This window comes from Garra rufa, chromosome 1 (assembly GCF_049309525.1).
Source record: "Garra rufa chromosome 1, GarRuf1.0, whole genome shotgun sequence".
Lineage (NCBI taxonomy): Eukaryota > Metazoa > Chordata > Actinopteri > Cypriniformes > Cyprinidae > Garra > Garra rufa.
The window spans coordinates 13,415,616-13,443,196 of record NC_133361.1 but is presented as its reverse complement, the minus strand read 5'-3'; the positions used below and the strand labels follow the sequence as shown (position 1 = coordinate 13,443,196).

At 36.7% G+C, this 27,581-nt stretch overlaps 1 protein-coding gene and 1 long non-coding RNA gene across 2 annotated transcripts; one reads left to right on the top strand and one right to left on the bottom strand.

Moving 5' to 3' along the window:
• LOC141285458 (uncharacterized) lies at positions 1–27,581 on the top strand. The gene is made up of 11 exons (XM_073818499.1): positions 1–962; positions 1,190–1,346; positions 1,805–1,997; positions 2,145–2,240; positions 6,915–7,010; positions 8,353–8,478; positions 8,614–8,748; positions 8,870–8,980; positions 12,332–12,373; positions 21,909–22,007; positions 27,443–27,581. The coding sequence occupies exons 1-10, from the start codon at positions 854–856 to the stop codon at positions 21,939–21,941; spliced, it is 1,098 nt and encodes a 365-aa protein (XP_073674600.1). The 5' UTR covers positions 1–853; the 3' UTR covers positions 21,942–22,007; positions 27,443–27,581.
• Positions 17,317–21,389, bottom strand: LOC141331175 (uncharacterized). Its single transcript, XR_012355238.1, has 5 exons — positions 20,801–21,389; positions 20,537–20,630; positions 20,111–20,200; positions 19,726–19,808; positions 17,317–18,064 (listed from the first exon to the last, which is right to left on the bottom strand). It is a non-coding gene; the product is annotated as an uncharacterized lncRNA (long non-coding RNA).

The following is a 27,581-nucleotide window of genomic DNA, read 5'->3' as shown; positions in this document are numbered from 1 at the left end:
CAGACGAACTTCACTCTTCTTGAGAGCAGCAGGTAAGTTAGGTTTATATTATTTGACTGTACATTTGATGTAGTTTTGTGTCAATTCCTACTCATATCAGTAGAATGGTGCTTAATGAAGTAAAGTGACCATTGTACTGAGATCGCTCGTTGTTAATAGCACATGGAAAGACGGACTTTTCTGGATTTCTGCATTTTCAAGTGGATGTAAACGGAAGAATCTCTTCAGGTGAATAACAGGTAGGTTTATGTTATTTGACTTTGTACATGATGTAGTTTCGTTCAAATGCTTTCTCCGTTTCGTAACGTATGAAATTGATGGTTAATAATAATGATGTGCTAGTTTATTCAGATCGCTAGCGTTAGCTTGCTAATCTTATCTCTAGACTAATAATGGTGTTGACAGCAGAAGAAAGAAGCATGTTTTATTGCAGTTGATAATTTGACTACGTATTTTTTGGTAACACTTTACAGTAAGTTTCATTAGTTAGTTACTTTTGTTAACATGAACTAAGAAGAACAATACTACTACAGCATTTATTAATCTTAATGTAAATTTCAATATCTACTAATGCATTATTAAAATCAAAAGTTGTGCTTGTTAACATTAAATAATGTTCTGTGAATTAACTTGACCTAACAATGAACGACTGTATTTTAATATAATTAACATTAGTTAAGATTAATTAATGCTTTAATATATGTATTGTTGATTATGTTAGTTGATACATTAATGCCAGTGACAGCTCCACTTGAATATTAATGACTTGAATTTGCTTGTTTTTTGTCTCTCATGCTAAATTCATACTTTTTCTTTGTGGATGTGTCTGTATTTTATTTTATAAAAAGCTATAATGTCCAAAAGAAGAAAGAGGATACGGCCTGCTGACGAAGCAAGGACCTATATTTTGTCTTCATGTGACAAACCAGAGTTTGTGGAAAGATATATAGATAGAAACAAAGGTATGTTGATGTGAATTTATCAGTACCTCTCATTTGCATACACTTACATAATAATGTATACCATTGTAGTTGGAAATGGTAAATTAGTAGAGTTTTCTTTCTTTCTTTCTTTCTTTCCTATTTGTTTACATTCGGTTAATACTCTGAATCCCTAGTTTCACCTCCAAAAGTGTCAAGGCAACAACTTTTTCCCCAAATTAAGTGTCTTTCTAATTATGTCTTTATAGGTAGAGGAGTATTTGCTAACCAGCCTGTTGAACCGGGAGCTTTTGTCTTGGAATACAAGGGGGAACTCGTTGCTGCAGAGGAATTCCAGGCGAGACACTACACAGAGTTACAGAGTACATTTCTATTTGATTTTGAGTGGCAGCAACGTCACTGGTGGTAAGTATGTACAGATGCATGTTTTGAGACATCTGGGAAACATGTATGCCATGCAACACACTTCTGAATAGTTAATGAGCAAAAGCATAATCAGCAGTTAATTCCGATAATACAGCCCCTGTGTACTCAATTCTATGGGTGATTTTAATGTTTTTCTGTCTGTTCTGTGGTCCTCGGCAGTTTTAAGTTAATATACTCCGCAATGGTATTTGGAGCAATATGCTGTACATTATCAACATTCAAAACTTGAGTTTCACTACAGGGCGACTTTAACATTTTAGGCTGATGATAAGCACTTTTGTTGATTAGGACTTTCTGCTTTGTATGTCTTACAGTTACAGTTGATGTGTAATTTAAATGTCTCTTTCGTGTAATCTGACCATTTGTGCACATGATATTTAAATATTTAAAGGGTTTTTCTTTAAATGAACTTACAAAGTTTTTTTTATACCTTTTAGTATTGATGCATCCAAAGAAGATGGCTCTCTGGGAAGACTATGCAATGACAATCACAAATCTCCCAACTGCTCTATGAAAAAAATCATAGTAAATAACAGGCCCCATTTGTGTCTATTTGCCATGAAAAGAATTGAAATCGGAAGTGAAATTGAATATAACTATGGTGATGCACAATGGCCATGGCGTAACAAGGTGAGTTAGACTAACACAACTACTTTTTTGGGTGTGTGTGTGTGTATATATATATATATATATATATATATATATATATATATATATATATATATATATATATACACACACACACAGAAATTTACTTTTTTTTTGTCTGATTTGCAGGGTCCAAAGAAGCAGTCTTCTGCTCTACAGACCGACTCGTCCCCAACAGATCACCCATCCGATGATGACCCCAAAATGGATGATGAAATCACACAGGTAAAAGAGTAATGTAGACAATCATCTCAAACTATTGAGCTCTTAGATTTCATAGTTTCTATTAAAGAAACAGGTTCACACTATGTTTATCATCATTGGGTGATATGTTAGAGTTCTGATTGAGGAAACAGTTAGTGTGCAGCAGGACAGTAAAACTAGAAAGGTTTCTGTCAGGTTAAGCGTCACACACGCATTTCTAGTCTTGACCTTATGGGGTCCTTATACACACACACACACATTTCTAGTCTTGGCCTTATGGGGTCCTTATACACACACACATTTCTAGTCTTGGCCTTATGGGGCCCTCACGTATGGATCTCATTCAAAGTGATTTTAATTAATTGGAACAGCACCTGTCATTATTTAAACTGAACTTATTGCAGGTAGAATTCAACACTTTACAAGCTGCTACATGTTCAGGTTGAGTATTTTAGATGTAATCCATTGCACGATATTAAATGTTGCTGTGACACTAGCTGTTAGCTCTAGGAAGGATCTGTAAATGGGTTTAGATTTCAACTATATGCTAGTTGAGAGACTATGAGATAACATGTGTCTCTTGTAAATGCCTGAATACACTACACTTGTCAGTTCTTCACAGGTTCTTGTTCTGTTTTTGTCTGATTTGCAGGGTCCAAAGAAGCAGTCTTCTGCTCTACAGACCGACTCGTCCCCAACAGATCACCCATCCAATGATGACCCCAAAATGGATGATGAAATCACACAGGTAAAAGAGTAATGTAGACAATCATCTCAAACTATTGAGCTCTTAGATTTCATAGTTTCTATTAAAGAAACAGGTTTACACAATGGATGATGAAATCACACAGGTAAAAGAGTAATGTAGACAATCATCTCAAACTATTGAGCTCTTAGATTTCATAGTTTCTATTAAAGAAACAGGTTTACACAATGGATGATGAAATCACACAGGTAAAAGAGTAATGTAGACAATCATCTCAAACTATTGAGCTCTTAGATTTCATAGTTTCTATTAAAGAAACAGGTTCACACTATGTTTTTCATCATTGGGTGATATGTTAGAGTTCTGATTGAGGAAACAGTTAGTGTGCAGCAGGACAGTAAAACTAGAAAGGTTTCTGTCAGGTTAAGCGTCACACACACATTTCTAGTCTTGGCCTTATGAGGCCCTCAACCCAAAGTAATGATTTTACAGTTAAGTTCACACACACACATTTCTAGTCTTGACCTTATGGGGTCCTTATACACACACACACATTTCTAGTCTTGGCCTTATGGGGTCCTTATACACACAAATTTCTAGTCTTGGCCTTATGGGGCCCTCACGTATGGATCTCATTCAAAGTGATTTTAATTAATTGGAACAGCACCTGTCATTATTTAAACTGAACTTATTGCAGGTAGAATTCAACACTTTACAAGCTGCTACATGTTCAGGTTGAGTATTTTAGATGTAATCCATTGCACGATATTAAATCTTGCTGTGACACTAGCTGTTAGCTCTAGGAAGGATCTGTAAATGGGTTTAGATTTCAACTATATGCTAGTTGAGAGACTGTTTTTACATGAGATAACATGTGTCTCTTGTAAATGCCTGAATACACTACACTTGTCAGTTCTTCACAGGTTCTTGTTCTGTTTTTGTCTGATTTGCAGGGTCCAAAGAAGCAGTCTTCTGCTCTACAGACCGACTCGTCCCCAACAGATCACCCATCCAATGATGACCCCAAAATGGATGATGAAATCACACAGGTAAAAGAGTAATGTAGACAATCATCTCAAACTATTGAGCTCTTAGATTTCATAGTTTCTATTAAAGAAACAGGTTCACACTATGTTTATCATCATTGGGTGATATGTTAGAGTTCTGATTGAGGAAACAGTTAGTGTGCAGCAGGACAGTAAAACTAGAAAGGTTTCTGTCAGGTTAAGCGTCACACACACATTTCTAGTCTTGACCTTATGGGGTCCTTATACACACACACACATTTCTAGTCTTGGCCTTATGGGGTCCTTATACACACACACATTTCTAGTCTTGGCCTTATGGGGCCCTCACGTATGGATCTCATTCAAAGTGATTTTAATTAATTGGAACAGCACCTGTCATTATTTAAACTGAACTTATTGCAGGTAGAATTCAACACTTTACAAGCTGCTACATGTTCAGGTTGAGTATTTGAGATGTAATCCATTGCACGATATTAAATGATGCTGTGACACTAGCTGTTAGCTCTAGGAAGGATCTGTAAATGGGTTTAGATTTCAACTATATGCTAGTTGAGAGACTATGAGATAACATGTGTCTCTTGTAAATGCCTGAATACATTACACTTGTCAGTTCTTCACAGGTTCTTGTTCTGTTTTTGTCTGATTTGCAGGGTCCAAAGAAGCAGTCTTCTGCTCTACAGACCGACTCGTCCCCAACAGATCACCCATCCAATGATGACCCCAAAATGGATGATGAAATCACACAGGTAAAAGAGTAATGTAGACAATCATCTCAAACTATTGAGCTCTTAGATTTCATAGTTTCTATTAAAGAAACAGGTTCACACTATGTTTTTCATCATTGGGTGATATGTTAGAGTTCTGATTGAGGAAACAGTTAGTGTGCAGCAGGACAGTAAAACTAGAAAGGTTTCTGTCAGGTTAAGCGTCACACACACATTTCTAGTCTTGGCCTTATGAGGCCCTCAACCCAAAGTAATGATTTTACAGTTAAGTTCACACACACACATTTCTAGTCTTGGCCTTATGGGGTCCTTATACACACAAATTTCTAGTCTTGGCCTTATGGGGCCCTCACGTATGGATCTCATTCAAAGTGATTTTAATTAATTGGAACAGCACCTGTCATTATTTAAACTGAACTTATTGCAGGTAGAATTCAACACTTTACAAGCTGCTACATGTTCAGGTTGAGTATTTTAGATGTAATCCATTGCACGATATTAAATCTTGCTGTGACACTAGCTGTTAGCTCTAGGAAGGATCTGTAAATGGGTTTAGATTTCAACTATATGCTAGTTGAGAGACTGTTTTTACATGAGATAACATGTGTCTCTTGTAAATGCCTGAATACACTACACTTGTCAGTTCTTCACAGGTTCTTGTTCTGTTTTTGTCTGATTTGCAGGGTCCAAAGAAGCAGTCTTCTGCTCTACAGACCGACTCGTCCCCAACAGATCACCCATCCGATGATGACCCCAAAATGGATGATGAAATCACACAGGTAAAAGAGTAATGTAGACAATCATCTCAAACTATTGAGCTCTTAGATTTCATAGTTTCTATTAAAGAAACAGGTTCACACTATGTTTATCATCATTGGGTGATATGTTAGAGTTCTGATTGAGGAAACAGTTAGTGTGCAGCAGGACAGTAAAACTAGAAAGGTTTCTGTCAGGTTAAGCGTCACACACGCATTTCTAGTCTTGACCTTATGGGGTCCTTATACACACACACACATTTCTAGTCTTGGCCTTATGGGGTCCTTATACACACACACATTTCTAGTCTTGGCCTTATGGGGCCCTCACGTATGGATCTCATTCAAAGTGATTTTAATTAATTGGAACAGCACCTGTCATTATTTAAACTGAACTTATTGCAGGTAGAATTCAACACTTTACAAGCTGCTACATGTTCAGGTTGAGTATTTGAGATGTAATCCATTGCACGATATTAAATGATGCTGTGACACTAGCTGTTAGCTCTAGGAAGGATCTGTAAATGGGTTTAGATTTCAACTATATGCTAGTTGAGAGACTATGAGATAACATGTGTCTCTTGTAAATGCCTGAATACACTACACTTGTCAGTTCTTCACAGGTTCTTGTTCTGTTTTTGTCTGATTTGCAGGGTCCAAAGAAGCAGTCTTCTGCTCTACAGACCGACTCGTCCCCAACAGATCACCCATCCGATGATGACCCCAAAATGGATGATGAAATCACACAGGTAAAAGAGTAATGTAGACAATCATCTCAAACTATTGAGCTCTTAGATTTCATAGTTTCTATTAAAGAAACAGGTTTACACAATGGATGATGAAATCACACAGGTAAAAGAGTAATGTAGACAATCATCTCAAACTATTGAGCTCTTAGATTTCATAGTTTCTATTAAAGAAACAGGTTCACACTATGTTTTTCATCATTGGGTGATATGTTAGAGTTCTGATTGAGGAAACAGTTAGTGTGCAGCAGGACAGTAAAACTAGAAAGGTTTCTGTCAGGTTAAGCGTCACACACGCATTTCTAGTCTTGGCCTTATGGGGTCCTTATACACACACACACACATTTCTAGTCTTGGCCTTATGGGGTCCTTATACACACACATTTCTAGTCTTGGCCTTATGGGGCCCTCACGTATGGATCTCATTCAAAGTGATTTTAATTAATTGGAACAGCACCTGTCATTATTTAAACTGAACTTATTGCAGGTAGAATTCAACACTTTACAAGCTGCTACATGTTCAGGTTGAGTATTTTAGATGTAATCCATTGCACGATATTAAATGATGCTGTGACACTAGCTGTTAGCTCTAGGAAGGATCTGTAAATGGGTTTAGATTTCAACTATATGCTAGTTGAGAGACTATGAGATAACATGTGTCTCTTGTAAATGCCTGAATACATTACACTTGTCAGTTCTTCACAGGTTCTTGTTCTGTTTTTGTCTGATTTGCAGGGTCCAAAGAAGCAGTCTTCTGCTCTACAGACCGACTCGTCCCCAACAGATCACCCATCCAATGATGACCCCAAAATGGATGATGAAATCACACAGGTAAAAGAGTAATGTAGACAATCATCTCAAACTATTGAGCTCTTAGATTTCATAGTTTCTATTAAAGAAACAGGTTTACACTATGTTTATCATCATTGGGTGATATGTTAGAGTTCTGATTGAGGAAACAGTTAGTGCGCAGCAGGACAGTAAAACTAGAAAGGTTTCTGTCAGGTTAAGCGTCACACACACATTTCTAGTCTTGGCCTTATGGGGCCCTCAACCCAAAGTAATGATTTTACAGTTAAGTTCACACACACACACACACACACACATTTCTAGTCTTGGCCTTATGGGGTCCTTATACACACACATTTCTAGTCTTGGCCTTATGGGGTCCTTATACACACACACACATTTCTAGTCTTGGCCTTATGGGGTCCTTATACACACACACACACATTTCTAGTCTTGGCCTTATGGGGCCCTCACGTATGGATCTCATTCAAAGTGATTTTAATTAATTGGAACAGCACCTGTCATTATTTAAACTGAACTTATTGCAGGTAGAATTCAACACTTTACAAGCTGCTACATGTTCAGGTTGAGTATTTTAGATGTAATCCATTGCACGATATTAAATGTTGCTGTGACACTAGCTGTTAGCTCTAGGAAAGAACATTTAGCTATTTAATTGTAATTGTTGGCATTTTTGTGGCTTATCTGATTTAACATTGAACTTCTTTAGTACTTGGATGGTGTACTGTAGCTTCCACTTTCTATTCCAGTTGTTCTCAGTGGGAAATTAAAACACTTATACATTGCCTTTTCCCTGATCTGCATTTGTGTGACTTTTTCTCTAGCTTCTGTGGAATGCTGTTTGGCTCTGTTTTCTTTCAGATTCATAAACACCCCAATGTTGAAGTCTCATTTATTCATCATGTTTAAAGTATTTTCCGTTATATTGATATTTATACCGTTTTTAGGCAGAACTGAATCAAAAACTAAACAGCTGAACAGTGACAACTGACTGACAATTGTTCAACACTAAACAATGACAGTATTTAAGAAGAATTAAAATGATTTGATTTGACAAACTAAACAAATTTAATAATTATCTTCTCAATAGACAGAACTGAGAAGGAACTGACTTCAACAGGAAATATATAATTCCATGATTCAAGCTGATCAATGAAAAGCTGCTTCAAAACTATTTTTATTGTATAAAGCGCTATAGAAATGAAGCTAAACTGACTCAACTTTAGATGGCCGTTCACTCTGTCAAACTAGATAAATGTTGTTGTTATTAGGTTCTTGCCCAAGTGTTTGTGCTAAATTAGTACACTGCTTATACATATATGGTTCCAGTTAACTCTTAATACATATGTTTAATTATATTCAGGTGTTTACTGGAGGGTTTGGCCTAGTAAATTATTCAGAAAGTGATGAGACTGATGAGGATAAAGACAACCCTACCTCTCCACCCTCTGGTGTTGTTCAACAGAAGACAAGGAATGGAAACATTCAGGTATTCCTCCGATGCAGTACTTAAAATTCTTGTGTAAAGTTTATGTAAATGGCTCAAACATCATTTGCCTGTGGCTGATTTTAATAGTGTGAGCAAAAATGTATAACCATATATTAAAATCACTCTTTTTGGCAGATGGATGCGGTTCCTGATTATTCTGAGCCTCTGTTTGACTCGAGTGAAAGTATAGTAGATGAAACTGATGAGGATTCCAGTTCGCAATCAGACAGCGAAGTTGTTTCAAAGCTGAGGATGACAAAAAGCATTTTGGTATGCCTCTTAAGCTCTGGTACCAACTATTTGACAGTTAATTTCTACCAAAATATTTTTGTTGTAAATGATTTTGATAGAATGTGAACAATCCTAGCATGACCTAACTCCCTTTTGGCAGATGGACAAGGTACCAGATTTTTCTGTTCCAAGTGATGACAGCACAGATGAGATTGCCACTCCCAAGATGGAAATGGCTCTAGAAAGACCAAAGAGAAGCTTTCTCCGTCCTGTAAGTGATTTTTTTTTCATGCTTTGTCACTTAATGGTTGGTGTTCTCAATGTTTTTAGTCCCTTGGTCTAATTTTTAATTACTAGTTTATTTCTTATTTAATTTACTTGTAATAAATTTTTACCTAGCTTCCTTAAAGAATGAATGTCATGCAGTTGACAGTTTTAGTCAGTTTATCGTACTAATGTATTAAAAGAACTCTCAAATAACTTTCATATATGCATAAATTTCATTGCTCGTAAATACAACTAAGAAAATAAACTTAGATGTTAAGAGACATGATGAATGGAAATTGATGGCAACCAACAGTTTTAACGCTTGTGTGTTTGTCCGTTATAAACTTTCATTACATAAAGAAAAAAGTTATTTGAAAAAAATATTTAAATCAATTATATTCCCTGCTGACTTTGTATGTTCACCCACTGGCAAATAAATGGTTGGTCTATAAATGTATTGGTTGATTTTAACAGTGAGAGACAGAATAACATAAGAAAAATGAATTTCAAAAAGTGGAGTCCTAATTTTTATGAGTTTTTTTTCTGAATTTTGTTTTGTCTCTCACTGTTCAAATTAGCCTACCGTTAACATTATACCACTGATCATTTCTTTGTTAGTGGGCAAACATGCAGAGGATTAAATATTGTTTTTCCTCACTGTATCAAGCTCATCAGATCACTCATGTTAAAATAACACATCATTGTTAAAATATTTCTAATATGGACTTTTATTATCTTGCCTAAATGACTTAAATGCTGTCCATTTCCATTCTGTCTCTTCACATCCAAAACTATTCATTTGTGCTCTGATGAACCGTAGTCATTTGTGTTGTAGGTGAGTCTTTTTTTTCCCTTCATTTTGGAGAGACTAATCCTGTTAACTTTATTTATTTTTTAAAGATTCAAAGGCATCTTGTAGAATCAGATGACTCGTGTGGCGATAGCGAGGATGAGTATATCCCAGATCCCAGGGAAGAAAGCACAGGGGATAGCAGTGACTGCAGCTTGGAGTTATCACTGAAAAATAAACAAAAGTCAGCTATTACACAGAGCAGAAGCAAGTCAAGTCAGAGTCAATTTCAGTCTTCAAGTCAGAGCAGAAGTGAGTCATCCAGTCAGAGCAGGTGTGAGTCTTCAGGTCAGAGAAGATTTGAAACAAGTCAAGACTCAGTGCAAGATTGCAGATTTTCCAATAGCAGAGATGAAAGAAGCAGAGAGAAAACAACAGCGCGAACATATAGTAACAAAGAGATGAGCATTTCAGTTCCGCTTGAAGAAGAGCCATCCGTCTATGTTAATCCAGTTTTGAAAAAGGAGGATGGTTCTAGAAGATATAACAAGAAACATCATTGCTTGTATTGTGGCCAAGTAGTTCAAAAAATGTCAAGGCACTTGTCGCGTAGACACAGTGATGTGGTCGAGGTTGCGAAGGCATTGAGTTTGCCAAAGAACTCAAAAGAAAGGAGGCTGCAATTAGATTATATACGAAACAAGGGGAACTTTGAACATAATGTTGAAGTTTTGGAGAGCCGGCAAGGCAAACTCATCCCGTGGAAGCAACCCAAAAAAAAAACTGAAGGACAAGAATTTATGCACTGTGTTTACTGCTTTGGGCTCTTCAGAAAAAGAGTCATGTGGCGACATTTTCAAGTCTGCAATTTCAAGCCTCAGGGCAAGTCTTCCAAGCGAGGTAAAACAAGAGTTCAAGCGCTGTGTGCGTTTGCTGAACCTGCTCCAACTGGACTTAGCGACACATACTGGAAGTTCTTAAATGAAATGAATCAGGATGAGGTCGCCGTTGCAATTAAGGAAGACCGCTGCATTCTTGAATATGGATTCAGACTGTTCAACAAGAATGAAAATGTAATTAGCCAACACCAATATATTCGACAAAAACTGAGAGAGCTTGCCAGGCTGGTACTGGAAGCTAAAAAGATGACACACGTGAAGTCCATCAAAGAACTCATAAAACCTGAAAAATACAGTCATGTTGTTAGGGCTGCAAGATGCCTCGCTGGATTCAGTGACAAAACTGGAAAATATCAACGTCCATCGCTTGCTCGCAAAGTTGGGCATGGCTTACATGCATTGGCCATGTTTATCAAATCTGAAGGATTAAAGACGAAAGATCAACAGACAGCCAAAGACGCTGAAGAATTTGCACTGCTATATCAAGAGAGTTGGAAATTTGACATTGCGAGCCAAGCATTAACTCAGCTTAATCAGACCAAGTGGAATTCTCCTCAAATTCTACCGTTCACACAAGATGTCCAAAAACTTCATTCCCATTTGTCTGAGAAACAGCAGACACAACTTGATGCCCTGCGAGAAAATCCTTCTCCCTTAAACTGGAAGGACCTTGCTAAAGTGACCTTGGCACAAGTTATTCTCTTCAACCGCCGTAGAGCAGGAGAGGTATCCCGAATGCCCTTGTCTGTGTACCTGTCAAAGGACACATCAGAAACTCACCAAGATGTTAACCTGGCCCTTACAGCGCTCGAGCAGAAGCTTTGCAAACATTTTGTCCGGATTGCCATAGTAGGAAAGCGAGGAAGGAAAGTCCCTGTTCTCCTTACTCCAGTCATGAGGGAATCCCTTGATGCTTTGACTGAGAAGCGAGAAGAATGTGGAGTGCTGAAAGAAAACTGCTACTTGTTTGCATTGCCGCACTCTGTCCATTATTTGAGGGGTTCTGATTGCATTAGGCAGTTTGTGAACGAATGTGATGACATCAAACATCCAAAAGCGCTAACTTCGACAAAACTAAGGAAACACATTGCTACTCTGTCGACCGTTCTCAACCTGAAAACAACAGAACTCGACCAGTTGGCAGATTTCCTTGGCCACAACATTGAGGTCCACAGAAAGCACTACCGTCTTCCAGAAGGAACCCTCCAGCTTGCTAAAATTAGCAAAGTTCTTTTAGCTTTGGAAAAGGGACGGCTAGGAGAGTTCAAAGGGAAGAATCTGGATGAAATTCAGCTTGATGTGACTGGTATTAAGCCTTTTTTATTTAAAATTTCCTTAAAGGATAGGATTGTCCATCTGTAAATCATTCTCTTTTAGAGAAGTGTATAGAATTTGAATTGAGTAGCAAAATCAAGTTTAGTATAATCGAATTGAATAAGAGTACAAGCATTTGTAATTATATTTATATGTATTTGTCTATTGTTCTGGAAGTGTGCTTCTCCTTTAACATACTGATGGGGAGAGCAGGTTTTATAGTTATAATTGACTATAACTGGACCATTTAAGACCGTCTGTTTTGCTATTTATGTATTATTTTTGACTACTTTTGCAAAGTTGACCACAGTTTCAGCTTTCTGACTCATTCATATTCTATTACTTTTTTTAGAGACTGTTGACCTGGACATGGATGGGTGCTCTCAAGAAGAAGGTATGTTTGTATGATTTATTTTTTTATTATGAATCATCTTATTTAAATATATTTTTAATATTTGTTTAATGGCTTCTTTCACTGTTAGCAATACTAATGTCTCTATAAAAAATTCTCCTTAAAGGGATAGTTCACCCAGAAATGAAAATTTGATGTTTATCTGCTTCCCCTCAGGGTATCCAAGATGTAGGTGACTTTGTTTCCTCAGCAGAACACAAACAAAGATTTTTAACTCAAACCGGTGCAGTCTGTTAGTGATTTAATGGCAGTGGATGGCACCAAACCTTTGAAAGTAACAAAAAACATGCACAGACAAATCCACATTACACCCTGCGGCTCGTGTTGATACATTGATGTCCTAAGACACGAAACAATCGGTTTTTGTGAGAAACTTAACAGTATTTATATAATTTTTTTTTACCTTTGATGCACAGCCACGTCCATCTGTCATGAGCACGAGTTCATCATCCGGCTCGTTACTCGTATAGCGCTCTGGTGTAGAATACGCAAACGCCGGAAGCCATCTGTCGCGTGTATTTATCACTCATTGTTTACACAGTGCACAGAGATTTTGGGTATCGCGGCTATTCAAAATGGTAATTACTTTCTATATGCTGATTGTTCAAACCGATTTAAAGGTAAAAGATTACGTTTGCTTGCATGAACTGATCCGGAATTGTTTTTTATCGCTGATTTCCCCTTTTTGCGTATTCTACACCAGAGCGCGTTCACATGTAACAAGCCGGATGACAATCTCGTGGTCACGACAGATGGACGTGGCTGTGCATCAAAGGTAAAAAAGGATATAAATATTGTTCAGTTTCTCACAAAAGCCGATCGTTTCGTGTCTTAGGACATCAATGTATCGTCACGAGCCGCAGGGTGTAATTTGGAATTGTCTGTGCATGTTTTTTTCTTACTTTCAAAGGTCTGGTGCCCATCCACTGCCATTATGAGGCTGACCGACTGCACCGGTTTTCGTCAAAAATCGTCATTTGTGTTCTGCTGAAGAAACAAAGTCACCTACATCTTGGATGCCCTGAGGGGAAGCAGATAAACATCAAATTTTCATTTTTGGGTGAACTATTGCTTTAATGTTTTACCGTTGACTATAGGCATTCAACATTACAGTATAATTGAGCGCTATCAATTTTAATATTTATTAGACTTTAAAAAAATAACTTTCAAATAAACTAGGGGTGGGCATAGATTAATTTTTTTAATCTAGATTAATCTAGATTAAATCTTGGAATTAATCTAGATTAAAATGGCTAATTTGAATTCTGCTGAAGGCATTCAGAATATGTGTGTTTCCCAAATAATGACTTAAAGTCTTTGAGAATGGATCATACAACTCATAAAGCTGTTCTATGATAATTTGTTGATGAAAATAAATTGTTCAATTAGATGTACTTGTTTTTACTAACTAACTAACAATGAAATTATTTTTTCTACCTATTAGATTGTGTTTTTTTAACGTCAACACCTACCCAGCCCATTACATGTTACACCGTACTTTTATTTTGACAGGTTGCCGTGAAGTTTCTGTGTCATACAGTTTGATATGATGCTAGTTTTCTCAAATGAAACGGTAAAAGTGACACTCACAGCAGTTTGGGAGATTGAGTTTATCTGTTCATGTGAGATGAAAATGCCAAACATTACCGGGAGCGTCACGTGTGTTTCAGTATGCGAGTACTCCGTGTAGTAAAAGCTCGTCTCCGCAATGCAAACACACAGCAAACGAACCTATCGGATTCATATTAAAACGGTCTTTTTGCATTTCAGTTTTCACAGACACTAGTCCATATCGCGATTTGAATTAAGTGACTGACCAACATTTGATTTATGAATCCAAAAAACGACGAATTTACGTGGCATTTCGCTATAGTAGATTCGGTTTTTATGAATGAAGGACGACGCGATCCCGTCTGTGTTTTGGCGGAGGAGACTTAAACGTACGGACGTGAAGGTGAAAGTCATCATAGCTTGCGTAGTTTAGACCCAGCTCCCAACCCAAATTTGAGAATAGATTAACGGCGATATTTTTTTTATATGCGATAAGAGTTTCACGTTAACGCAGCACGTTAACGCCGATAACGGCCCACCACTAAAATAAACCCATTATAATAAGTTAAATATTTAGCTACCTGTGCCCTTCAGCAGATATGTACAAAAATTTTATAAAGTTATCAAATACTAATTCTAAATACATTTTTAAAGAAATCCTTAAAGCTACAAAAGTTAATGTCTTTTTTTTTTTGGATTAACACATCAAAACAGCTGTTGTTATTTAAATACGTCTGCTGTACATGACCTTTTAGTTTTTTTTTTTGTTTTTTTTTTTTACTTAGTCTCTATGGAAGAGCTGAGAGTGTAATGGGGTGATTTAGATGAGGGAGATGATGCTGGGGAGCCTCAGGACAGTTTTTACAATTTCATAGATGTTTTTAATGTGATGCATATAGAACTTATGTCATGCACAGTTTTAAGGCAGCTTAATCCCCTTTTTTGGAACTTAATTCCTTAACCAATGACATATGACATTGCATGCACATAGTTTCTTTTGTAGTTTGATATGAAATGATACAGGCCGAGTCGAGCCTGGCGTGGAGGCGAAGTTAGTGTGTGTTTGAAACGCCTCTCGTTTGATGTGCTCGTAAAGACGTTCTGCATCTCATAAAATAAATAAAATAGACAGAGGCAAAAGTTGTAAATGGGGATGGCTAACCCTAGCCCTGCCCCTGTTTTTATTGCATTAAATATTTTTACTGTGGTAATCTAGAAAAAATGAACCACATGTTATTTTGCTAATTTTGACACTACTAAAATATACCATTTGCATCTCATCTTGCAGCTTTTTCAATGTCTTGTGCTCCATACCCAGCTTTTACATTCATCAGGGCTGTGACTCGACAGCTGGCTTTCCAAGTACCACCATAATGACCAACAATATTTATTATTGTCAGCCACTTTAAACATTGTAAATGCAGTTTAAGCATTAACACTGCACTGTGCTTACATCCAGGTAAACAAAAAAACTAAAATAATTGTATACAATATATTTACATGTAATCTTTAAGTACTAACATCTTGGATGCTAAGGTGGTGAAATATTACGGTTTCCCTAGTAATAGCTGTACACAAAGCAGCATTAAGGCAGTTTTACCAGGGATGGTAATTAAAATGGCAAAGACTACTGATCTATATAATGATGATATAATGTTCTTCATTATAAATCAGTGCCCACGACACGTTTCTGAGGACAGTTGGTTCTCTTCAGATATATTCATATAAAGACATCCGTGCCGCGTTTTGACTTTGAAGTGTGCATCATTGCCTTTTGAAGTTTTATCCAGCCCTATCGTGATTCTAGTCTTTCCATCCCCAAATGTAAGACCTCTTTAAATTATTATTAATTATAAATTAGTATTTTCATATTCTATTAAAATTAACAAACTTTTTATGCCCTTAAATTTGATACAACTAAATTAAGGAGTTAAGCCCTCTACTTTATGATAGCCTGTCGGGCAGTCCGGTCAAACATTTTGGTAGTTGACTAAAATAGCCCAGGGATGTCGGACTGGCGGTTTTTGTGAGCCCAGAGTTCTCATTTCAAACATAATTTGTATTTGTCATGCAACAACCTCCCGGCATGTCTTATCTCTCGCTCTGTTCCATCAGAGGCATTAAAGCATAAGCATAACAAAAAATAATTGTTTAGAATGAAAGCGAATTAATATGAAACCAATGCAACTGCACTTTCAAGCACTGTATCCAAAATCCAAGCATTTTTCAAACCTTGAAAACACTACATTTAAAATTCAAGCATTTTCAAGGAATTCAAGCACCAGTACGATCCCTGTGTGATTTTGTTAGCTGACTACAGTTAGCGTTGTGTTTTACCCAAAGTTGAACATTCTTCAACTCTCTGTGCCAGGGGAAAAAAACAAAAAACAACACCTGAGTGCTCAGCATTAAAAAAAAAGTTACTCTATAAAACGTGGCTCTCATTTAAAAAAAATTGACAAAATGTGCTAACCTATCTTATTTTTTGTAAGCTGGTAATTTTTTTACTGTTAATACCATACCCAGATAGCACACATACGTTGGGCCGACGTCGTCCCGACTTACAAAATTCCATCGGCGCGATGTCGCTCCGAGGTCGTTTGCTAATCGGCAAGACGTCGCCGCGATGTCGGCATTTAATCGCAAATACACTCCGGCCGACATTCGGCCGATGCAGCTTTAAATCCCGGCTGCTCGGCGTGGGCGCGGTTCACCGGCGTTTTGCTCATTTCTATTCTCACGTACCACCCGCGGCAGGAGCCGCTGGTTTATAATAAAACAATACACACGACACCACTCTCAATAACGGTTGCTTGTTTATTAATATTTTCAAGGCAGACATTAAACATACAAATACATTTACATTTATCAGATATATTTGTATCAAAAGTGACATACAAATGAGAATCATTCACTCTTTCAAGGATTAACCACAGCATTTGCAGTAAAACCATAGTAAAAACTAAATCAATATTTTTACTACAATAACCGTTTAACAATGACTGTTGCATTAAAACCACAGTAAGTACAAAACTAACCATTACTATAGTATTTGCAGTAAAACCATAGCAACCACATTTATTATGATTTTAAAAAACTATGGTTACTACAGTCATGCTTACCACAGTTTTACTTTAGTATTACTACAATTCAACTATAGTAGAACCATGGCATCAAAACCTTATGAACCAAAAAAAAAAAAAAAAAAAAAACTTGTTTACTATAGTTGCTACAGTTTTGCTATTGAAATCATGGTTAACATGGTTAACTGCTCTATAATTATATACACATTTCATAATACTTATCATTTCAAAGTAGGTTTACAGAAAATGCATTGTTCCAAGGTTACAATGTAAAAAAAAAAAAAAAAAAAAAAAATCAGCCAGAGGTGACTGAGACTTACTGGGAAAGATCTTTTAGCAACAAAAAAATGTCCATATGACAGAATCTCAAAGATAAAGGTAATTATCTATTTTCATTGCCACATCAGAATCTAATCTATCTTCATGGCAAAAACCAATGTACAATATTACAAGAGCTACATGAACACAAAATAAAAAAATGAGCAAACACTACAGCAGTTAAAATGTTTTAAGTTATATGATACAAATTTTAAAATCTTTTATGATAAAACATTACTAAAGTCTCCAGTGAAGTGTTCAGTTAAACACAATCATTTAACATTATTAAAGGGTAAGGTCAACAATTTTCAATCCACTTTGTATGTTACAAAGTTGTTAATGTAAAAGATTTCTCAGAGATCCCCAGTTTATTTATGAGCAAAACTCTGCTGCATGACGGAAAACACAGTATTTTGTCATTTTGTTGATGCAAAAAGTGTTTTTGTCAAAACTCATCATTTCATTAAGAGTCATCCTGCAGAGTGTTGCTTATAAGTAAAAAGGGATTTATAGGTAAACAGATTTACAGATATTAGAAACACTGCAATAATACAAAGCGGCTTGAAAATGTATACCCTTAAAGGCAATATAAGGATAATATTTCACAGTTTTGTGTGTCCATGTACAGTTGGCATCATCTGAAAACTTGAGTGTTGCCGTCTTCTGAAGTCTTCACAAGTAAGGCTGGATTCGATCTAGAACTGGCGTAACCTCTGGTAACCTTGGGATGGGCATCCAGAGAAAGAAACAGGAAAGCAAAAGGAGAAAGATTAGTATAGCAGCTGTTCATATTATTTCAGACAAAGGATGAGTTATTTAAATTACATATAACTGTAGTGCAATGTTATGAGATGTGTTATGTGAATGCTTGGCTAAAAATGTGTATTAATTAATTTAAACAAAAAGATTGTACCTGACCCCTGGACATTATCAGGAAGACTATTTTAAAGTTAAGGAATAAAATACAAAAAATGTGCTTATATACTTTAGTGGACTTTTGATACATTCTCACTATTATCAATAGTCCAGAGTTTTGTAACCTCATTACAGGCCAAGTACTATAGCTGCTGTTGCCCGTATTTGTGTTTATTGTGATCTGGTTTAATCACAATAAGAATTTTTATAGAACCCTTGGTAAATATATTATTTGCCCTCAGTATTCAGGGAACAGACACGGAATGGACTACATATACCACAGTATAATTTTAAGGGTTAGTTCACCAAAATATGAAAATTCTGTCATTAATTCCTCACTCTCATGTCATTCCAAAACTGTAAGACCTTTGTTCATCTTAAAAACACCAATTAAGATGTTTTGGATGAAATCTGAGAGCTTTCTGACCCTGCATATACAGCAAGGGCCCTACCACGGTCAAGACACAGAAGGGAAGTAAAAGCATTATTAAAATAGTCCATGTGACATCAGCGATTCAACCTTCATTTTATGATGCTACGAGAGTACCAATTTAGTTTATTTTGTGCACAAAATTACTCTTAGAGTTTCATAAAACTACAGTTGAACCACAGATGTCACATGGACAATGTCAACAATGTCTTTACTGCCCTTCTCTGTCTTGACTATGGTGGTACCCTTGCTGTCTATGCAGGGTCAGAAAGCTCTTGGATTTTATCAAAACTATCTTAAATTGTGTTCAGAAGATGAAAGGAGGTCTTACGGGTTTGGAACAACATGAGCATGAGTAATTGATGACAGAATTTTCATTTTTAGGTGAACTAGCCCTGTAAGTGTGAGGTACATCATAACTGTAATGTGCACTACCTTTCAAAAGTTTGTCTTAGAAATAAGATGCTTCTGCTCACCAAGGCTGCATTTATTTGATCAAAAATGAAGTAAAAACAATAATATTGTAAAATATTATTACAAATTAACTGATTTTTGTGAATATATTGTGAACTTAATTTCTTTTTATCAAAGCTGCATTTTCAGCATCTTTACTCCAGTCTTCAGCGTGACATGATCCTTCAGAAATCATGCAATGTCTTATTATCAATTATCAAAAGTTAAAGGAAACTAAATAAATGCTGTAAATGAAAAAAAAAAAAAAAAAAAAAAAAAAAACTTTTTTTATTCATCAAAATATCCTCTTGCTTAAACTCAAACACATGATTAATGATTTCTGAAGGATCATGTGACCCTGAAGACCGGAGTAAAGATACTGAAAATGTAGCTTTGCATCACAGAAATAAATTAGTTCTCTAACTATATTAAAATAGAGAACAATCATTTTAAATTATATTAATTTTACAATATTACTGCTTAACTGTATTATTTATCAAAATACACAAAGCTGTGGTGGGCAGAAGCAACTTTACCATACCAAAACTTACGAAACAGTAGTGTATGTTTGATATTTTACTTACTAGATCATTGGTTTACAACACTTTGGAGAAGAAGGTTCACTCTGAGTCTGCTGATGTGCCACAGGCCATCATCATGGAAGAATCTAGGAACAAAACATTTGTCACAGAGACCACAATATTTAGTATGCAGTTGCTGGTTTATTAGAAGGTTGAACAAGTTAAAGTACAGGTACAATGCAGAAAAAAGAATACATAATATACTACAATTATATAACAATATGTTTTTAGTGTTAAGTAGTTACATTTGGCTGTGAAAAGCTTCTTAAAATTACTATAATAAATATTTAATTTAGCAAAATAATTTAACAGACACATGGTTATATAGGTTAAATATATTGTGTGAAAAATGCATATTAAGTTATTTTTATGAGCTTCTTCGGTTCACCTGTATTTCCTGCTTCTGTCAGCAGCTCTATTCAGACATTTTGAAACCTTGGAGCTTCCCTTCTGTTGTGGGGGCTTTATTTCTGTCCTCCTGAAAGAACAAATTTTGTCAGTATGTGTTTACCTTACAAGATCAAGAAGCATTTTCACTTGTTTTCAGCCATTTAGGTTCAATAAATGAGCCTACTTCCAATAACCCACAGACAATCTGTCAGCAAAAAAAATAAATAAATAAATAAAAATAAAAAAAGTTTCATAAACAAGAGCTCAATCTCTAGAGTTAGCATACCTCATCTGTGAGATGCTAACGAACTTTTTCGAAGACATTAAACCATTTATACGAAGTAAATATTCAACAGAAACGAGTCAATTACAAGTAAGGAACAGTTATATGTAATACTTGTGTGATTTTAAGCACTAAACTTACCTAAAAGCAGCGACGACAACAGCACCGAGAGACTGAGTTTAGTGTCAGGTGACTTGCTGCAGCCCCGTTTCCATGGCAACCTCTCCAGCGTAAACTTAGATATTCAACATATTAAAATACGTCAAAGTCACGCAGTATTTACAAAAGTAAACATCTAGAATTAAATCATTACATTATTAATCTAGTTTCATTTAATCATTATCCAATAATGAATTTAAAACAGACTATTAGTTTAAAAAGGAACCACAACAATAGCTGGCTCACCGTAGAGACGGAGACTTTCTGGCAGCCTGTAACAGAGTGAAAAACACGACGAAAAACGTTAGTTAGGACAAAGTAGTGTAACACTACTGAAATAAAAACTAAAAACAAACTCTGAACTAAGCTTTTTGCTGCTCAGTGTCTAACGTTAGCTCGTCCCCTCAGAGAAACAGCTGGAAACACAGTAAAATAAAATCCGTTAGCGTTAGCTAAACAAGAAACGAGCCAAAGTCTCAAGTAGGGCTCACGCAAAGTCTTTTACCTGTACTACAGTGCACCAAGCGCCTTACTAGTTATAAAGTGTCACAAAATTAACAAAATAATATATTTTTTCCAATTTAACTCAAGTGAAAACTTACCTGAAAGCCACGGATGTCGCCGGGGGAGTCGCCATCTCTCTGGTGGGTTGCTAAGAGACGAGTAACCGTACAAGTTCAAACAGAAAAACGCGGCATCGGCCTTCTGTCGTGAGCCGACTCAGAGCCGACCTTTGATGAGCTGGCAAAGTAGAGCACTGACCAAATTACACCCGCCTACGCCTGGCCGATCCTTTTTAGATCTTAGAGTTTATGAGGCCGACGTTCTGCTTACGGGCCGACATCGGCCCGACGTATGTGTGCTGTCTGGGTAATGTAACGAGGTTAAAACATTTCCTACCGTAAATTGCTTGTTCCGATGATATAACTTTACTTTAAATTATAGACACACACAAAAAAATTATGACACCTCTCTACTTCCACTATAGAAAAGTAAAACCAAAAGATCCCAATATGGCTGCTGTCATCTTGGACTGATTACGTCATTTGGCTGTTTGCACAGTAGTGATTTTTTTTTTTTTGGAGCCCTAGTCTAAAGTAGTCAAAAGTCCTTAGTATCAAAGTCCTGCCTAAACTCCCACAGACTAAACTGGCAAGTTCATTGTCATGATGCCACACCTGTTTTTGTAACGTATCTCATGACTAACTAAAAACTTGTAAACAAACTTTAACATCTGAACATTTAATGGGACGTACCTAAATGACTGAAACTTATGCGTGATTGATCATAATCTTGTGTTGCTTGCAGCTAATGTATATGTTTTATTTCATTAAATACTTCTTCTTGCACTCAGATGAATTCATTCCAGAAGCTGAGGACAGTGTGACATCCATTCAGGAACCTACTTCCACAGTATATTTGCAACCGCAAACAAAGTCGGCCAAAAAGAGAGGTGAGCTTAGAAAAATAAAGTGGATTGATGGTACAGCTGATCTTTAACTGCGGTCCTGATGCGGGTTCCCGATCTGTGTCCGTTCTCAAACAGTTCCGTGTATTTCCATAAAGAAAAGGTTGTTCTGGACTGTAACTGACTTTTCTTTTATATTTATTGACCAATATGCACGAAATATGTCAGTAAATCATCATAAACAGAGTTTTTTGGTCTTAAGTAGGGCTGTCAACATTAACGCGTTAATGGCGCGTTAACGCAAATTAATTTTAACGGCACTAATTTTATTAACGCGCGATTAACGCAGCGCGCATTTCTGTTTGACCCACTATAGCCCATAGTTAAATGGATGCAGTGCTGCCAACCTAGCGAAAAGTGTCTAGCAACAATACACAAACACATAATTGGACAAACCCAATTTAGTTTCTGAGGCTCTCCGGTTTTGCTGAACGTGCGTGAGGTCTCCCAATGAATGCGCGCGCACCTCCCTCTCTTCATATCTGCGTCTGCTCTGTTCAGCGAGCGGCAGTGGAGCAGCGCTTTCGGTTAAAACAGATGTTATGTTCATTCCAGTGCTTGAAGTGGGCCGGTACGCAAGTACTTCTGTTTTTTATCATTTTGCGTACACCGGCACTTCTGCCATATTTAATGAATGCAAGCGGAGTCGGGCTATGTTAGGATTGTTGCTGTGTGGTTGATGCGTAAAGCCACATACGAGCGAAAATGGCGTATTAAATGCACGTCAAACACATGCATAATTGCATTTCATATGTACTCCAAAGTTAATTTCAGCTTGTTAATAGCACGCCAAATAGATACAGAAAGTCGTGCTAGTGCGCATTTGCATGAGACCAGGCTCTCCAATCAGTACAGGCCAAACTCCTAAAAAGTCAAAGGATCCTGAAGGCATTCAAACAGGAAGTTAAAAACAACGATAATAATGCAGGGAATAGTGACTTATGTCCAGATGCCGGTAAATGATTCTTTTCAGTGATTGAATCATGATCATAATTCAGGATTTTTTTTTTCAGTTATTATTTCATATTACTTTGGTTATCTGATAACAGAAATATTACATCAAAACAATGGAAACAGTTTTGTTGAGAACGTGGCTGCATCAAATGACAGTATGTGGGCACTGAGAGGCAAACAAATGTAATAATAAATGTAGATTTTGCATGTTCAGAAGAAGTGAGCTGCCCTGTCCTGCAAATAATGTAAACAGGCTTGTGTAAGTAAATTGCTCAGTGCAAAGAAAGAGAAGTAATGGGAACCTGGTGTTTCTATGTTCTTTTTTTCATGTGTCTAATAGACATGAACAAGTTATTTGAAAAACATCTATGACATTTGAAACAAGTTAGTCTAGTCAAGTATGGTTTCACTGATAATAAACACATATTTGCTTAAAGCATCCATGCCAATGTTGATTAGAGTACTAAAAACTTTAAAAAGTGTTAATTTAAGGTACATTTAGAACAGATAAAAATGTGCGATTAATCGCGAGTTAACACAAGACAACCATGCGATTAATCGCAATTAAAAATTTTAATCGATTGACAGCCCTAGTCTTAAGTGAACGTAAACAGGTGAGAAAGAAAACGCATGTTCAGTGTTAAAGAGACAGCCATCTAATAAACGTGCCGTCTGTCGTTAATGTTAATCAAAGAACAAAAGAAAATCATTAAAATTACGAAAGATATTCAGTCAGTTAATGTTTTATTAACAAAGTTCGGGAGGAGCGCGTCAGATACTTAGCCTAATTAACACAAGTGGAACGCACTCAAGTTAATCTACATCAGATATAAATACAGTTGACTTGCCTCTACCCATTTGATGGTTTATCAGCATCCCTCCACCACCTTATCTCCTCATTCCGAGTTCTTTTTAAACCTATACGGGAGGCTACTCTAGGTTCGGGCCATTCCCGAGCTCGGAGGCCTTCCCTAGACAGCCCGCCAAACATGCTTTACGTACTTCACCTAATTATATGCAAGTGTGAACTCATGAAATGAGGGCTAATCAATATTTTATTTATGAAAGAAAACCATTGCCTGGGTTGTACCTGGCATTTGATCAGTTTTGTTTATGCTATTGCTAATTGATTTGTTTGTTTCCATTTTATTACTAGTCTTTAACATTTTAAGGTTTTACATTTATATTATTCTAGTTGTTGTTTTTCTGAAGGAAAGGAATAAATACATTAAAAAGACAGAATATACATTTGACATCTAAATGTTTGACATAACTTTTTAATGGATTTTTATCTTATTGGAATCGTCGTTAGGAATAGATCAAATTCAAACGATACATTGCAGATAATGAGCTCAGACGGTAGCAACTACCTCGCCTTGGTTCCGTACGGATTATTTTATCAGAGAATATTTGTTTTTGACATGACTGACTAAATTTCAGACTACACACTTAAAATATTCTATACGAATATTTCTCATGTCTGTGTCAAGCATGTTCTAAGAATCTATACAGAGTAGTTTTATTTTTATTTTAGGGAGATCATGAACAAGGCCACCAATTCAAACACTGCATTGTTCTTTTGTAGACCCATGAATAATGTCAAATAATGCACCTTATTAAAGGGAAGTGTCGTTGTACAATGTTAAAGGAGAACTCCGGTGTGATTTTGACCTAAAGTGTATTGAATCATGATACCGAGTGTAAACGTACCTTGCATATCTCATCTCGTCTTGTCCACTGCTGTCCGAAATCTGGGGTCAGTTAGCCGATGCTCACAACAGCTTGTCAATGATATTCAATCGGGCATCGAAGGAGCCATGTAAATAAATCACTGTTTTACGCCATTTACGAGGCACAAAGTAGCTCCAGACTTCATTGGTAGACTTCCAAGGGCCCTGACATTTAAAACGAGACATTGAGAACTTAGAAAAAGCACCGGTAGTTTATTTACAAGTAGATTTATACAGACAGTAACCGCAAGAAGTTTAGCGGCCGCCGCCATCTTAAATGTAGTCACGATAAGTCGAGTGTCGATCACCAAGGAATTTATCAGCTTATCAACGTACCAGGTTGTAGTTTCCTTGGTGCTCGACACTCGACTTATCGTGACTACATTTAAGATGGCGGCGGCAGCTAAACTCCTTGCCGTTACTGTCTGTATAAATCTACTTGTAAATAAACTACCGGTGCTTTTTCTAAGTTCTCAATGTCTCGTTTTAAATGTCAGGGCCCTTGGAAGTCTACCAATGAAGTCTGGAGCTACTTTGTGCCTCGTAAATGGCGTAAAACAGTGATTTATTTACATGGCTCCTTCGATGCCCGATTGAATATCATTGACAAGCTGTTGTGAGCATCGGCTAACTGACCCCAGATTTCGGACAGCAGTGGACAAGACGAGATGAGATATGCAAGGTACGTTTACACTCGGTATCATGATTCAATACACTTTAGGTCAAAATCACACCGGAGTTCTCCTTTAACTCAATGGGTAAAAAAAAAGGTCAGTTTTTTTTTTGTATTGTTTTTTTTATTTTTATTGCAGTTCCGCACTCCCCTTAAACGGCATTCCTGATTTGTAAAACGTACAATACAAAAGAACCTGCACCAAATATGTTCATCTGTATATACAGGTGCATCCCAAAAAATTTGAATATCATCGTAGTTGGGTTTTTTTTTTTTCACTTTTTTTTATTGTAACTTAAAAAAAAATCTTTCATATGTTCTGGATTCATTACATGTAAAGTAAAACGATTTTTCTATTTTGATAATTAGAGCGTACAACTCATGAAAGTCAAATTCAGCGTCTCAAAATGTTGGAAAATTTACATTTGAGTTTCATTAAATGACCATACCTACAGTATAAATTCCCGGTATCTCTTGTTCTTTGAAACCACACTAATGGAGAAGACTGCTGACTTGGCATTGGTCCAGGAGACACCCATTGACACCCTCCACACAGAGGGTAAGTTACAGAAGGTCATTACTAAATGGGGTGGCTGTTTAGAGAGTGCTTTATCAAAGCATATTAAATGCAAAGTTGACTGGAAGAAAGAAATTGAGTAGGCAAAGGTGCACAAGCAGCAGGCATGACTGTTAGCTTGAGAATACTGTCAAACAAAGCCGATTCAAACACTTAGGAGAGCTTCAGTAGGAGTGGGCTGAAGCCGGAGTTAGCACATCAAGAGTCTCCACACTCAGACATCTTCAGGAAAAGCACTACCAAGCCACTTCTGAAACAGAAACAACATCAGAAGCATATTACCTGAGCTTAGAAGAAAATTAACTGGAATGTTGCTCAGTGGTCCAAAGTCCTCTTTTCAGATAAAAGTAATTTTTGCATTTCATGTTGAAATCATGATCCCAGAGTCTGGAGGAAGCCTGGAGAGGCACAGAAGTCCATTGAGAAGATTCTGAAGTCAGTAATACCATGGGGTGCCTTGACGTCTGCTGGTGTTGGTCCACTGTGTTTTACAGTATCAAGTGCAAAGTCAATGTAGCGTCTACCAAGAGATTTTGGAGCATTTTATGCTTTCATCTGCTGACAAGCTTTATGAAGATGCTGCTTTCCTTTTCCAGCAGGACTTTAGCACCTGCCCACAGTGCCAAAACCACTTCCAAGTTGTTTTGCTGACCATGATATTACCGTGCTTTATTGGCCAGCCAACATGCCTGACCGGAACCCCATTGAGAATCTGTTGGCTATTTTCAAGAGAAAGATGAGAAACAGTGGATCCAACAATATACAGGCGATCTGAAGGTTCAGTAGTGCCTCAGCAGTGCCACAGGCTGATCACTTACACGCCACACCTCACTGATGCTGTCATTTGTGTGCTGCTGAGCAAGAATTGAGTACATAAATGAACATACTCTAAAGAACTTGAACTTATGTTTTGCAAATCCTTTTTTGTTGATTGATCTTTGCAAGTATTGTAATATTTTGAGATACTGGATTTTTGACTTGAGCTGTACGTTCTAATCTTCAAAATTAAAACAAAAAAACTTAAGGAATGTTTAACTTTACATGTAATTAATCAATGAATCTAGAATATATTAAAGTTTCAGTTTTTGAAATAAGTTGCAAACAAAAACCTTTTAGGATATTCCAATTTGAGATGCACCTGTATTTTAACATGCATGTTCCCATCTGTGTCATGTTGCTGTGTTTATCAGTACATGACAAAATCATTGGTAATATTTTGAGGGTCCTTTTTGAACATTATGTTGACAATTAATGTTACACTTACATGTCAACTAACTTATTAGAAATCTGTCTACTTAATATCCTCTAACTCTTTGTGATGGTCTCCCAACAAAGTTAGTAGACATGTAGAGGCAATGTTACTTAATGTTGATTTTTTTTTTTTAAGTCCATTTCTCATATAGCTGTCTGTTTGTCTTTCAGATTTTTGTTTTCTTTCAGTTCTGATGATTTAACTATTCTTTTTTTTTTTTTCCTGTATACTTAGGCAAACAAACTGCAGTCAAAAGAAGCTGGACATCAGATGAATGTGCTGCAGTCGAAAGGCACCTAAGGAAATTCATTGTGAGAAACCAAGTTCCAGGGAAAATGGACTGTCAGCATTGCGTTGATGCAGAAGCTGAAGT